At 32.5% G+C, this 14,058-nt stretch overlaps 1 protein-coding gene across 1 annotated transcript; it reads right to left on the reverse strand.

Annotated features, from left to right (window-relative positions):
* Nucleotides 1-1,787: 1,787 nt before the first annotated feature.
* LOC102591235 (boron transporter 1) lies at nt 1,788-5,691 on the reverse strand. The gene is made up of 13 exons (XM_015309489.1): nt 5,565-5,691; nt 5,251-5,437; nt 5,087-5,169; nt 4,589-4,781; nt 4,375-4,513; nt 4,083-4,248; nt 3,809-3,975; nt 3,547-3,720; nt 3,349-3,444; nt 3,128-3,265; nt 2,701-3,020; nt 2,346-2,613; nt 1,788-2,264 (listed from the first exon to the last, which is right to left on the reverse strand). Exons 2-13 carry the CDS (start codon nt 5,352-5,354, stop codon nt 1,950-1,952), a joined length of 2,163 nt encoding a protein of 720 aa, XP_015164975.1. The 5' UTR covers nt 5,355-5,437; nt 5,565-5,691; the 3' UTR covers nt 1,788-1,949.
* Nucleotides 5,692-14,058: the final 8,367 nt, after the last annotated feature.

A 14,058-nucleotide genomic window follows, 5' to 3' on the forward strand; every position in this document is an offset into this window, starting at 1 on the left:
TAATGTATTAGAAGTGTCAACTACCTCAAAAAATTCTCCTTTTACACCAATTAATCTGGATGTAGGTGTAGTTAGATTGATATGACATGAGCTTAAATGAAGAAATGTGGAGTTATATAGTAAACTTAACTTGTTTAGGATTGACGTGTGGTTGTTATCGTAATTTGAATTTATATTTAGATTTAGTTGAGTGATATGTTACAACGACAACAATATATCCAAAATGATTCCACATGGTGGGTTCTAGGGAAGGTGGGGTGTATGCAGACTTACCCTTATCTCGTGTGAGGTAGAAATGTTGTTTCTGATAGACCATTGACTCAAGAAAAGTATTTTCAAAAAATAAAAACATAAGGTTTACCCAAGTAAAAAAAAAAGTAGATATACAATTTGAAGAATAAGTTAGTAATATAATATTCTCTCCATCCCAAAATAAGTATTGCTATATCAAAATAAATTTGTCCCAAAATAAGTATCGCTTTAGAAATCTAAGACGAAAATTGTATGTGGTTATTTCCGACTATACACTTATAGTAAAGAGCTACTTCTTAATAGTGCTCAATTTGCAAGAAACATTTAATAAATTGAGGTAACTTGGTAAACTATACATTTCATTTATTATTTTTCTTAATATGAGTAAAATAAGCTAAAGCAACACTTATTTCGAATGGAGTAATATAATAATAATGATATTGATAAGTAGAAGTGGGACTAGACAAGGTGCTCTAACATAGAACTATGCTCTACTACCTGAAGGAAAGAGAAAATCGTCCGACCACTTACCAATCATTTACCCTAATCCTCGGCCTTCATATTTTCCTATCTAAAGTCATGTCCACGGTGATCAGTTGAATATGGGTCATGTCATGTTTAATCGTCTCACCCGAAATCTTCCTTGATCTATCTTTACTTCTCCTTAAACCTATCACTGTCAACCTCTATCACCTCCTCACTAAGACATTTGTGCTCCTCCTTTTTTACATGCTCGAACCATTTTAACCTCGATTTCCGTATCTTGTCCACCTTTGAAGTCATTCCACCTTACCTCGTATATCATCAATTATAATTAATTTTATCTCTCCTAATATGCCAACACATCTATCTAGCATCCTCATCTTCTCTACACTTATCTTTTGAACATGTAACTTCTTGACTGGCAAATACTTTGCCCCAACAAAATAGTTGGTATAACAACAACTCTATTAAACTTATCTTTAAGTCTTGGTGAAACCTTCTTATCACGTGTACATCGGATGTGAGCCTCCATTTTACCCACCCCACTCCACTACGTACGATCAATGTGTGATATCCTCGTTGATCTCTCCATTTTCTTGGATTATTGACCTAAGATACTTGAAACTTTCTCTCGTGGGGATGACCGGTGTATCAATCTTTACTTTCACATCCACCTCATGTGATGCGTTACTAAACTTGCACTCTATGTACTGAGTCTTAATTCTGCTCAACCTAAAACCTTTAGGCTCCAGGTTCTGTCTCTAAGCATTCAGTTTATCATTACCTTCACCGCGCATCTTTTCAATCAATACTGCAAAGTTGATTGATATGTTATGTGCAAAGATCAACTCTAAATGATAGAACTTGTTGTTATTCTTACACCAGTTCTTACCATAAAGGATGTAGCGTTGTCTTTTCTTCAAGATGAATTCTCCACTTTCAGGTCAGAGATTAAGATGAGTTAAAAGAGATTTGTGCAATGTTGTACAAGAAAATTTGGATAAATACATTTCAGCTGCTATTATTAATCATATCTCTGCAGTACAAGAAAATATGAACAAAATACTTATCAACTATTATAACTATAAAACATCAATACACGGCTAATGTTACAAATACATTCCCAATTAATGCAGTAAAAAGGAGATAATCAAATGAAAATACAAAACTTAAGGCATATTAAACTAGCTTAGTCTTAAGATGTTAATCGTCTCTTAGTCGTTAGGAGTTGATGTCCGAGGACTCGTGCCCAAATTGGATGGCTTTGGTTCTCCGGTCCTTGGACTGAACGTCCCCCTTCCGCCAGAAAGGGGACTTTGTTGGCCTCTCAGTTTGTTAATCTGTGGACTATATGCTTTTTCTGATATGCGCGGGCTCTGAAGGAGCTTGGTATCTCTTATTGGAGTTGCTGTTGAACTTGTGATCTTAGGACTGTTAATGCGCTTGACCTCACCCCTGCTTCTAGTGATCATTTCATCTAAAATCTCCCCGCTTTCTGCGTGGGAAGGTCTTGAACCAAATTCACCCTCCTGCATAGTTTAATATTAGTCCTTAAGTCTTCAAATTTATCAAATACAATCAAATATCAGACTACTGAAAAGGGGATTTACCATAGGAAGATTGAATGGAACTGCGGGTGACTCTTCATAGTCTGCTGCATCTAAATCTTGAAGGTGTGCCCCTTTGAAAAACCTAGGCAATATGTATTGTCTCACAGGAACCAAAAGCATGATCAAGAGAGGGAAAAGGAGTCCGGCGATTGGAACCCATGTAATGCCAAAGCAAGCAAGCAAGTAGAGTGTTTGGAATATTGTGAATGCTACTATGCTCTTGAAAGGAACAGTTTCTACAAAAGTAGCATGATAGTCCTCTAGAACTCTGCAAGCGAGATTTCATCATTTTGTTAAGTAAATTCCTTTGAAAAGCTAAATTTTAATAAAAGACGTTTTTGAAGAGGTTAATTACTTGTATCGTCTGCTTGGTGCAGTGAATAGTAGTAATATTCTCTCCCAGAATTGATTGCCTGGTAGACTTTCAATGGCCATGTACGCAAAATATCCCCAAAGTACTGAGGTTGGAATCATTCTGAGAACTGGCATAGCAGCAACACATCCCCCAACCATTGTGGCTTGAAGCAAGTTACTAACGCGCTGTTCTTTCACTTCAACAGGCAACAAATCATCAATTTCCTTCTCAACGTCGAAAATGGTTTCATCCACAGGAGCATTGATGTGTCCCATGCTTGATGCTAACTGAATTGTTGATTCTTTTAACTCCTTCAGACTCTGTTAAAATAAAGAAATCAAGTTGTTTAATGAGCTAAAATGAAATTCTTGGTAAAAATATTCAGGACTTTAAGCTCCATAAATCAGTGAAGAGGCATGTCGCGTACTCTAGCTGATGGCTCCTGGTAGATCAGAGGAGTTTGCATCTGTTGATACGCTTCCTGCATATTCCCATATAGTTGTCCCAAGCTTGAATTTTTCTGCATACTTTTGCGTGCTGTGTCGACTAGTCTGTTACGAAGCAACTGCATAACAAGGATATATTAGTTTGTGTGACAATTCAAAGAAGAACAAATGTGAAGTAGTTTCACTTCAGCTAGAATTTTACTTGGTGTTTAAGAGTGGCCAGACTTTTTGTATGCATTGGGGATTGTGGGATCACACCATTTGATGGAGGAATACCAACAAGGCCGCACATTAGTGTCTGTCACGAAGAATACCAAAGCAGAACATCACGAAACAAGTTAGAGGAGCGAAACATATATGCAAACGAAAACTATGAATAGCAAAATGGATTTTCGCATACCAAGAACCCCAAAAGAAGCAAGTCATAATGGAAAGATGATGGCTTTCTGAGATTGAACTCTTTCTGCTGAGATAATTGGGATGCTACACTGTGATCAAAATAGTAAAGCACAGCAATCATCGTTGCAGGAACAAAAGCACCGAGTATGTAGAGAACTGGTACATTTAGCATGTCCTGCAGATGACCAGACAATCAAAGTTAGTCGTCCACGAGTCTGAAAACTAGAAATGAATTAATATCAGCTAGAGGAAGAAACATATGCCTTGATAACAGTCCAATTCTCATAAGCACCGGGTGACCATGGGTTTGGGCTGACAAGGCGTCTTGGAATTCTTTCAGGAACACTTTCAGATGGTATATAGGAAACTGCTGTCCAAACTACAACCATAAGTGGCACACCGTAGTCTGCAATAAGACTACGAAGCCAACCTGTCGAAAGCAAGCAAAATTTTAACTCATCCAAGTCCAAAGTTATCAACTTGAAACCAAAATATCAAAAATATAGTTCATAATATGATTGCATAATTTGTGCTTACCTGTTCCATATCGCCATGATCTTGCTTTTCGGCTTTTCAAAGCAGTTAGCAGTAGGCCAAATGAGAGAACCAACGCGAACATTCCATTAGCAAATCTCCACGAAGGCATGAACTCGGTTAAATGAGGATTGTCTCTTTTTGGAACACGAAACTCATCTACCAGGCCCTAAAATGAAAATTAACAAAGATCATAAATTTATTTTTGTAATTGAGTTGTAACCAGAAAGGATCAATAGAAGTAACACCTCTTAGTGTTAATTAATTATTAGTACTAGTACAATATTTTACTTACTTTAATAGCTTGCTGCATGAAGAGCATGGCAATAAGCATGCCAAATAGTTCTCCAGCCAAACGAGTAAACCTGTTAATGATGGAGCAAGCTCCTAAAATTGCTAACAAGAAAAGCAAAATCGCGGTCCAGACGCATACCCTGAAAAAATCGTGACGATTAGACTAAATGGTGATTCAATTTTGGACAAGGGAAAACAAAAGAATTAGTACTCACCAACCAGTCCAAGCTAGAAAGAGACCAGGACCCAAATCAGGTCTCTGTTTAGCAAAGTTGAACATGAATGTATACATTATTACAGTTGGTTCAGCAACGCCTAAGATCAACAAAGGTTGACCGCCAATAATGGAATGTATAATTCCACAAATTGCAGTTGATGCTAATGTTTGAACAGCAGTTAAAATTCCATCTGCAATTGTTATTTTCATGTTAGAATTTTCAAGTTGACGAATGAAAAATGCTTAAAATTTTAAACAGCAGGTCTGCAACAACTATAACTACATAAGTACGCCTCAATCCCAAACAAGTTGAGGTCAACTATATGAATCTTCAGTATCCGTCTCAACCAATACCATTCTCCACTTAATTTCCCTAGCACTAATAGTTAATCTCTAACGAAGTCTAGAAGACTCCAAGCAGACACTAGACCTAAAGTATGTCAACCAATTGATAGTGTTATTTTTCAGCAAGTCTGCATGGATATAAATGAAGTACCAGTATTTCTCTCCAGCTGCTCGCCAAATGAAATCACTGGAATTGCTGAGGCAAAGAATATGTATGTAGTTGGTGCCAAGATCCTGAAAAATTAGTTCAAAATGAATCAAAAAATGTTAGTAAAAATTAGTTCTTTCGATTGTACAAGAAGTGAATAATCATACCTGAAGCCAGCCTTAATACCACTAGTCCAATCTTGCTTGTAGCACAATAGACGTCCATGAAGATCATTCTTGATTCCGCGAAAAGGCACAAATGATTCTTCCATGTAATCAGGTATGAGAATTAATATTAGACTACCGTCAAATGAAATCTCTTCTTTAACTTACAGAATTTGATAAGAATTTTGTCCTGGAAAAGACGTAGCAAAAATGACGACAAGTCTAGGGAAAAACCATTTTCTTGGCACAAATTAAGCCGAAATATTTATGAAGAAAACTTCAAAAAGAAAACAACGAATAAGATATAGCAGATTTACATGATGCAGCAAGTGAACACTGAAACAGACTAACAAATGATCAACAGAATCTCAAGACTTTAAATATTGGGAAATGGAATTAGTGTTTTAATCAAGGGAAGGGAACAAATGTGAGGGCGCTAAGAAGAATGTGCAGAGATATGGCAATATATATAGAGACCAAAAATAGAGAAAGTTAGAGAAACAGAATGGGGAGGGAGCGGATTTTCACTAACGGTTCAAAATATAAAAAAGTAAATGCACAAAAAAAGTCAAAGATGTTCAACATCTATTATAATACATAAAAAAAAAAACATTTTAATCATATATATATAATAATTTTCGATCGAGCAAGACCTGAATGAACCCCTCGTAAACGTAACTCCTACAAGGAAAGAGTAATAAAGGATATTCAGATTCGTTAGTGTCAGTCTGTCACTGTTGCAGTTTTGGTCAGCAGTATCAACACATACTTGCGAATAATACGGTAAGTCAAATTAAATAGAGTTGCATTAAACAATCCTATTGGACAGAAAGAAGATAATTCGCTGTCTCAAAACAAATTACTGTAATATTCTATTTTTAAAACCCCTTGACCCAAAGATTATTATTTTTAATTATAAAAATAAGAATATTATTTTTGAACAAAGTAAAATATATTAGATGAATTGAGACGCTAAGTCAAATGGGCTCTAAATGGCATGTTTGTAAATTGATTGTGTTCCAAAATCAAAAGGAGCTAATGACAACTAAAATTATTTAAAAATAGGGTGACAGTAATATGAATACTTTACGTAAAACAATTTAAATATACCAATTGTATATTGGTATACTATTAAAACAGCAAATCAGGGGGGGATCAATCATACCTCTAAACAACATTAAATATATTTTAAAAGAAATGATGAATGTACAATGCATGAACTTTTGGCAACTTGAGATTTTCATCTTGAAAATGACGAGGGGTTGCCGGGTGGGGATGAGGTTCTTCCTTTTACGACAACCGAGCTTATTATTTATGACTTATAAATTAAAAAATTTATAAGTTATAGTTTTTTTAATGGGAAAATTGTATGAAATGGTAAATACTTAATTCTATTTAAATGTTATAGTTATAGTTTAAATTAATTGTATTTCGCAGTCGCTTAGTTTGTCATTTGGTTGGGACTGACGGAGAACACAGAAAATATATACATATACAAATTCTCGTAATTATACAAACGAAATTTTCTGAGATACCTGTAATGAATATGTATATAAATCTAGAAAAACTAAAACGTTTTCAGGGATACAAACGAACATTTTATGTATATGTATACACATTTAGAAAAAACTAAAACGTTCCATATACGAATCATCCAACTGTTCATAATAAAAATGACAAAGTATAACACAGAGAATATATACATATGCCAATTAACGTAAATATACAAACACAATTTTCAGAAATACAAACGAACTTGTAATGTATATGTATATAAATCTAGAAAACACATATACATATACAAATTAATTACATCTAATATACAAACGTAATTATCAGAATTAAAATCGAACATGTACTATATACATATACAAATATAGAAAAAACTGAAACGTTTCACATGCGAATCATCCAAAAAAAAACTGAAAAGTGGCTAGCCTGGCAGCAAATTCTACTTCCTGAAAACCAGATGTTCTAACCTAATGTTCTGCTACTATTGGTAATTTGTTTGGTCAACTATGAAAATTGATGGATGGCCACTTAAGAATTTTACTAAATATATGTTTGCAATTCCAATTTATTTAAAGGGTGAAAATCAGTTACACTCTTCAATTTTGGTTTAAATATCAAATTCCTTCCTCAACTTTGAGAAATAATTGTTCTCCTCCTTATTTAAGTTAAGGAGGGAGTTTGATTTATAAAATAAAATTTGGAAATGTAAATAATTTTCACCCTTATTTAATTGTGAATGAAGTCTTCGTCTGATCATCTAATGTTTAAAAAGAGCAATAGACATACGTTCAAAAGTTAAGAGGTCTTGCGGTCAAATACCTTTATTTTCTTTTTATAAGTTTGTTAAGACTTGCTACTATAGAGTTTAAAAAAAGAAGAAGAAGAAATTAATGAATTTAATTGGCTTTATTTGAATACCAAATAAAATCAACAAAAATAACGGCAAGGAACCCTTTTCATCGTGAAAAAGGGAGAAAAAAAAAAAAGAAGATCCAACAACATTTCCACCCAAAAGAGAAAGGTTAAGGAATCGCAAACTCATTTTTCTTTGTGACGAAATCATAAAATAAATACTTCCTCTATTTTAGGGGTTTGATTCGAAGTAAGACAATCGAACTAATTAATGTTTGATTTGGATTTAGATATAGAGTTTTTAATTTTTTGAAATACAATTTATATATTTAGAAATTGTATTAAAAAAATATTATAATTAAGTTCGATCTAGCAATTAAAAATTAAAAATTATTTAGAAAGTATTTGAAAACAGTATTGTTTGCAACAAATTTTAAACATATGGAAAATAAATAAACCACAAAAATAAAATCTAAAGAAACATAATTTTATTCATCAAGATAGCGGGTACAATTTTGTTCCTCCCTTGATTCTCCTCTCCTAAAATTTATCCATGATTCGAGGGCCGTTAGTGGCGTATTTCTCGAACTAGGATGATTTAAATTTGACCTCTATATGAATATTCCATGTCTTTTGTGGAATATATCGAGGTCTTGATGTCTCTATGGAATTTTTGAGATGCCTTCTAAGAGAATTTAGTACCGCATAAACTAGGGTTTAGGGTTGAGTAGCCTCCAAGAATCCTAATTTGAGTTGAACACAATTAGTAGAGTCCCAACTCGAATTGAACACATCTTATAGAGTCCCACAAAATTTCAATGTCTACAAGTATGATCAAAGAAATATCAAAGGCAAATAGAGTAGCAATTATGATATATAAATGGGATAAGGGTCTGAAAAATATCCCAACTTTGGTCGGATTTGCTGTTGCGATACTAAACTTTCATGAGGACCTATTACCTCCCTAGACTATTTAATACCGTATTTTTTACCCCCTAAACTATTTAATAGTGTATTTTAAAGGTATATGTGTGTCCACATGGACACATTACTATTTATAATTTTGCATTATTTTTTATGTCCACGTGGGCAAATATATATGTTTAAAATACGGTATTAAATAGTCTAGGGAGGTAATAGGTCCTCATGAAAGTTTAGTATCGCAACAGCAAATCCGACCAAAGTTGAAGTATTTTTCAGACCCTTATCCCTATATAAATCAAAACGGAGAGGATATGATATTACGTGCGGGGCTATATTTAAGTGCATTTTCAGTAACTTAATGAGTGCAATTGAAGATACTCAATAAGAATGGGACATCACCCAACAACCAACTAATTAATTAAGATTCTCACTTTCATATTTAAATCATTTATTCTTTAGATTAAAAATGGAGATTTAATTTTGCTTGCTAGGGTTTTAATCATCATCCATTATTACAACTACCACTTAGTTTTTTTTTTAAAATTATACTATTATATATAAATAAATATAAATAAAATTTGGACGAAAGCAGAAACAAACACAAAAATAGCATATTTAAAAGATTATATATACACCAGCAAAGATGGGAAACAATTTAGTGCCATTTGTACTAAATTAATTATTACTCATCTTTATTTAAAAGTGTTTGCTAAGGAATCTTTATTTTCTCTTTCCATTTATGTTTTTAGCCAATCAAAGGTATCAAAACCAACACATTCGTATTATAATGCATCAAATATTTTATTTGGACGAGTGCAATAATGGGGAAGAGCTTCTACCATTTTTTTCCAGGATATAGCGAACTGATTAAAGACTCATTTGGTGTTAGGTATATAGTATAATAATTTTCAGATATAATGTAGAATTATTTTATTTTATATTTGGTTGGAGGCAGGTGTTAAGTAGTCCTTTAATTATTTATTCCATCATTTTTGTCACAGTAATGGAATAAGTTATCCCATATATATGTGGAATAACTTATTTCCCAATCAGACGTCCCCTTCTTTGAAAACTCCTCCTCTCAATGTAAGTGTCATTTTAGTAATAACAATAGCAATAAAAAATGCCTCAATATAAGTGTCACATAAAAAAAAATTAAGATAAAAATAAATATATATATATTTTTCTAACCATACCATTATATAAACTCTATCTTCTTAATAATGTTTAATTTTCCAAAAATATTTATTAAATAAGGATAGTTTAACAAATTATACATTATTTTTAATTTTTTAATAACACAACTTTTATTTATTAAAGTAACACTTATTTTAAGACGAAATAAATAATTCGTAGTAGTAATATTTTAATACCATAAACAAATAGGGCAAGAAGTACGTACATTGTAGTTAACCAAATAACTTTGAAAGTACTGCAATAAGTTTGAGATCATGATTGGTATCTTGTGAGTCGGTGCTTCCGATTAATTATCAAACTTTAATTAATCAATCACGTCTTAATATGTTACTTCCTCCGTCTCAATTTATATGATAGATTTCAGATTTTGAGATTTAAACAAGTCTATCTTCGATCGTAAATTTTTCTTATATCTTTTAAATATTTTGGATAGTCCTTTTTATGTAGTTTACGAATATATAAATTTCATTTCAAAAAATTGAAGATTTCATGCGCAAATTCCTGATCAAATTTAAACTAATGCGAAAAACGAAATGTGACACAAATTGAGACAGATGAAGTATTTATTTTCTTACAATCCCACATTAGATATTTCCTCTTTGAGCCGAGAGACTCTTGAAAACAACCTCTCCACCTTACGAAGGTAGTGATAAAATCTTTGTACATCCTACCGTTCACATATATAATATATATGTACTATGTAATAGCGTATAAGAATGTATATCTGATGTATAATAGATTATCACAGTATATATACTTTTTTATACATCAAGTTATACACATTTTAAAAATGACGAGGGTTCTAATATTGTATGATTCGTTCGGGGAAAAAGGTTAAATTAAAATAGATTTGGCTTTATAAAATGCAATATAAATATATCTTGATTATTCTAGATGTAAATATTTACTGAGTTATGGTTATTGTAAAATGTTTCTCTACGTGGGAATATGGGTATTTTTTAGGTAGTTTCTATCTTTGACCGTAAATGTTTCATACATCTTATAAATATTTTTGAATTATGAATTATTGTGACTTATAGTACTTTTTACGTAGTTTATAAATATATAAATTTCATTTCAAAAAAATTAAAGATTCCATGCATAAATTACCGGTCAAACATAAATTGTTTGACTCTCAAAAAACTAAAAGTGTCACATAAATTGGGATAGAGGGAGTTCAATTTAAGAAATCAAAATAGCATTTCGACATACATCTTCAACTTTATATCTGTCTTTATAACATGATGTCATATCATACGTCCATATAAAACTTCAACTTCATATCAATCTGATTTTATTACATGATTTCATACAAGGGCGGATCTATGAAGGGGTGTGGGGGTGCCACGCCACCCCCGAACTTCGACGGAAACTCTATATATACATAGGTATATATATATATATATATAATATTTATATAAATATAAAGCGTGCCACCCAAAGGACAAAATTGGCTTGTGGTGCCACGGTAGGAGGGCAACTTTAGAAGGCTGATGTTGCGGGTTCGAATCCCATTTGTACCTATTTTTTTCAAAAATTTGTTGCAGACGTTTTTTTTTAAAAAAAAAAAGGCTCCAAGCACGCTTTTTTAAGGAAAAACAGTTGTCACATTATTTATTTTTTTATAATTGTTAACCCATAAGTCTATTTGGCACCCACAGACTCTAAAACCTAGATCCGCCACTGATTTCATATCGAATGTCCAAACAGACTCTTTTTATCTTTTCCATTCAAATACTTTGAACTCTATTATAAACTCAACACCAATGGAGAGCATGCCAAACTCAAATAATAATTTGCTTTATGTGATTCAAAAGAAGAGAGAAACCTCCACTAGTTTCTCCATCTCATGCATGAACATATATATGACATAATGAGAAGCATTAGCAATAGTGATAGATCACAATTAGCCAAAATAAAAGCACCACACCGCACTTATTTTGTTTCCTTCCTTCTTCTTTCATGTTTTCATCAACAAACAATTCTTCCTTCCTTTTAAACTTTAATCATATTACTTCCCATCTTTTTTGATGTTGCAATTGCAAAACAAATCATTTTGTCTAGCACCCTCTTTTCCAAATTTGAGGACTATAATTCTTGTTGTAATTTGTTGGGTGATAAAGATGCCACGTGTCAAATAAAGTTGGAAGATTACATCAATGATCCTCCATCTCAACCGTTGACTTCACTATTTGAATGCTTAGTGGGTTGGCTTACTCTATGATTGATCCAATACATAAAAATATATTATTATGCTTTTAAGTATACTAGTATAGTCAAATCAAACAATTCTACGTTTGTACGTACTAATTATTATGCCACATTGTAAAGCAATTTGTTTCACTTGAAAATTGAAATGGACCCTCTAGACTCTAGTTTTCAAAATTCAATGTGTTGGTATTCTTTTCTTGACCATATTACATATCCTAGCTACTAATATTGTACATTACATTAAGACGACATAAATAAGTTGGGAAAATTGCAGTACGGTATGATCCAATACATCAATAAATTGATGATTGTGGTTCGTTGTGGGTGTCATTTTGAAAATGTCATTAAAATATGAAGTTATTTAAAAAAGATTTGACTCATTTCGAATGTTGTTCGTAAGAGACCAAACACAATGTTTGTATGACAGCGTAAAAGTGTGTATAAGTATCTCTTATACACTATTATACAAAGTTTATACACTGAGTACAGTATGTGTATAATATTGTATACCGTGTGTATAAGCATTGTTGCAAAAAAGAAGCTATGCAGGTGTAATATATGGGCTATCTATAGGTAATATTTTGGGGCAAACAACACTAATCCCACTAGTTTAGGGGCAAATTTCTTTTCTTCACGCGAGTTTTCAATATTACGAATCTTACCAAAATTTGGACATGTATCTTGTATCTCAGATACATGGGGTCAAAATTAGGTGTAATTTGTTCCAAATACACTATATCTAAGTAGATTCGCATGTATCTGACTCTCTCGCTCTCCTCTCTCCTATCTCGCTCGTCTCTCTCCTTCTCTTGTTACCTCACTCCCTATGTATGTCTGTTTCAGAATGTATCTGACATCCCATATATATATCTATATATATAGTGTGATTCACGTGTATCTGGATACATAGACTATCTCGCTCGCCTCTCCCCCTATTTCAGTATATCTGGTAGCAAACATACATATATTTAGGTATATCTGACTTGAAATCCAATGTTACATTATTAATAAGTGAGATAATGTATAATTATTTCAAACTATAGAACAAAATAGCAAATATGATAGAGATATTTATGTAATTAGGTAGTTTTTCCAATATTTATTTTGTATTGGACTATATATTTTGTGAAAAAATCCAAAATACTTTTCGAACCTATTTCTATCATAAAAATATTGGCACGCGGTTAAGGATGAAGGGTTGGGCATGACCCGTACCAATCTATTTAAGCACCCAAAAAATTACACGAAAGAGGATATGACCTTGACTTGGTCATGTTTTATCGTCAAGTATTATATATATATATACTGATTTAATATCAATTAAGCGAAATTATCGGCCTTAATGATACCAATACAATATATGATACTGATTTAGTATCAGTTAAACGAGAATTATCAGAATGAGAGTATGTGCGGTAATTATTTATGAGAGAATGGGTATTTCATGAATTTCTTTGAGTTTGGGTATAAACTTGTAATTTTTGGATTTTATGGCTCATTTATGTAGTTTTTTCAAAAAAAAAAAAAAAACTCCCTCTGTCCGACAGTTGTCCACTAGACTTGGCACACCCCAGGGGTGGAGCCAGCATGAACCCCCTTCGGCAGAAAATATTACTATTTATACATGGTTAAAAATATTTTTTATGTATATATAGTAGATGTCGAACCCCCTTCAATTAGTTCGTGTGTTTAGTTCTTCAGATTTTGAACCCTCTTATTAAAAATTCTAGTTCTGTCACTACACACCCCTTAAGAAACAATAAATAATAGGGGTAATTTTACTATATTATTCTTTGACTTTATTAAATTTAATGCTTTGAGAAATGTGTTAGATGATAAATTGTACTTAATAGCCAGGGTAAAATAGACACAAAAACTAAATTATCTCTTGATTTTATATATTTGACAAGTATTGTTGGACAAATATTTTTAGTATAGTGGACAACGATTGTTGGACAGAGAGAGTATTAACAAATATATTTGGAGGAGACTAAGAGCCTGTTTGGATGGGCTTATAAGCTGGTCAAACTGGCTTAAAAGCCAGTTTTTGACTTATTAGAGTGTTTGGCAATTATCAAAGTGACTTATTTTAAGTCAAAAATGACTTATTTTAAG

Source organism: Solanum tuberosum, unplaced genomic scaffold, assembly GCF_000226075.1.
Source record: "Solanum tuberosum cultivar DM 1-3 516 R44 unplaced genomic scaffold, SolTub_3.0 scf00104, whole genome shotgun sequence".
NCBI classification, from domain to species: Eukaryota; Viridiplantae; Streptophyta; class Magnoliopsida; order Solanales; family Solanaceae; genus Solanum; species Solanum tuberosum.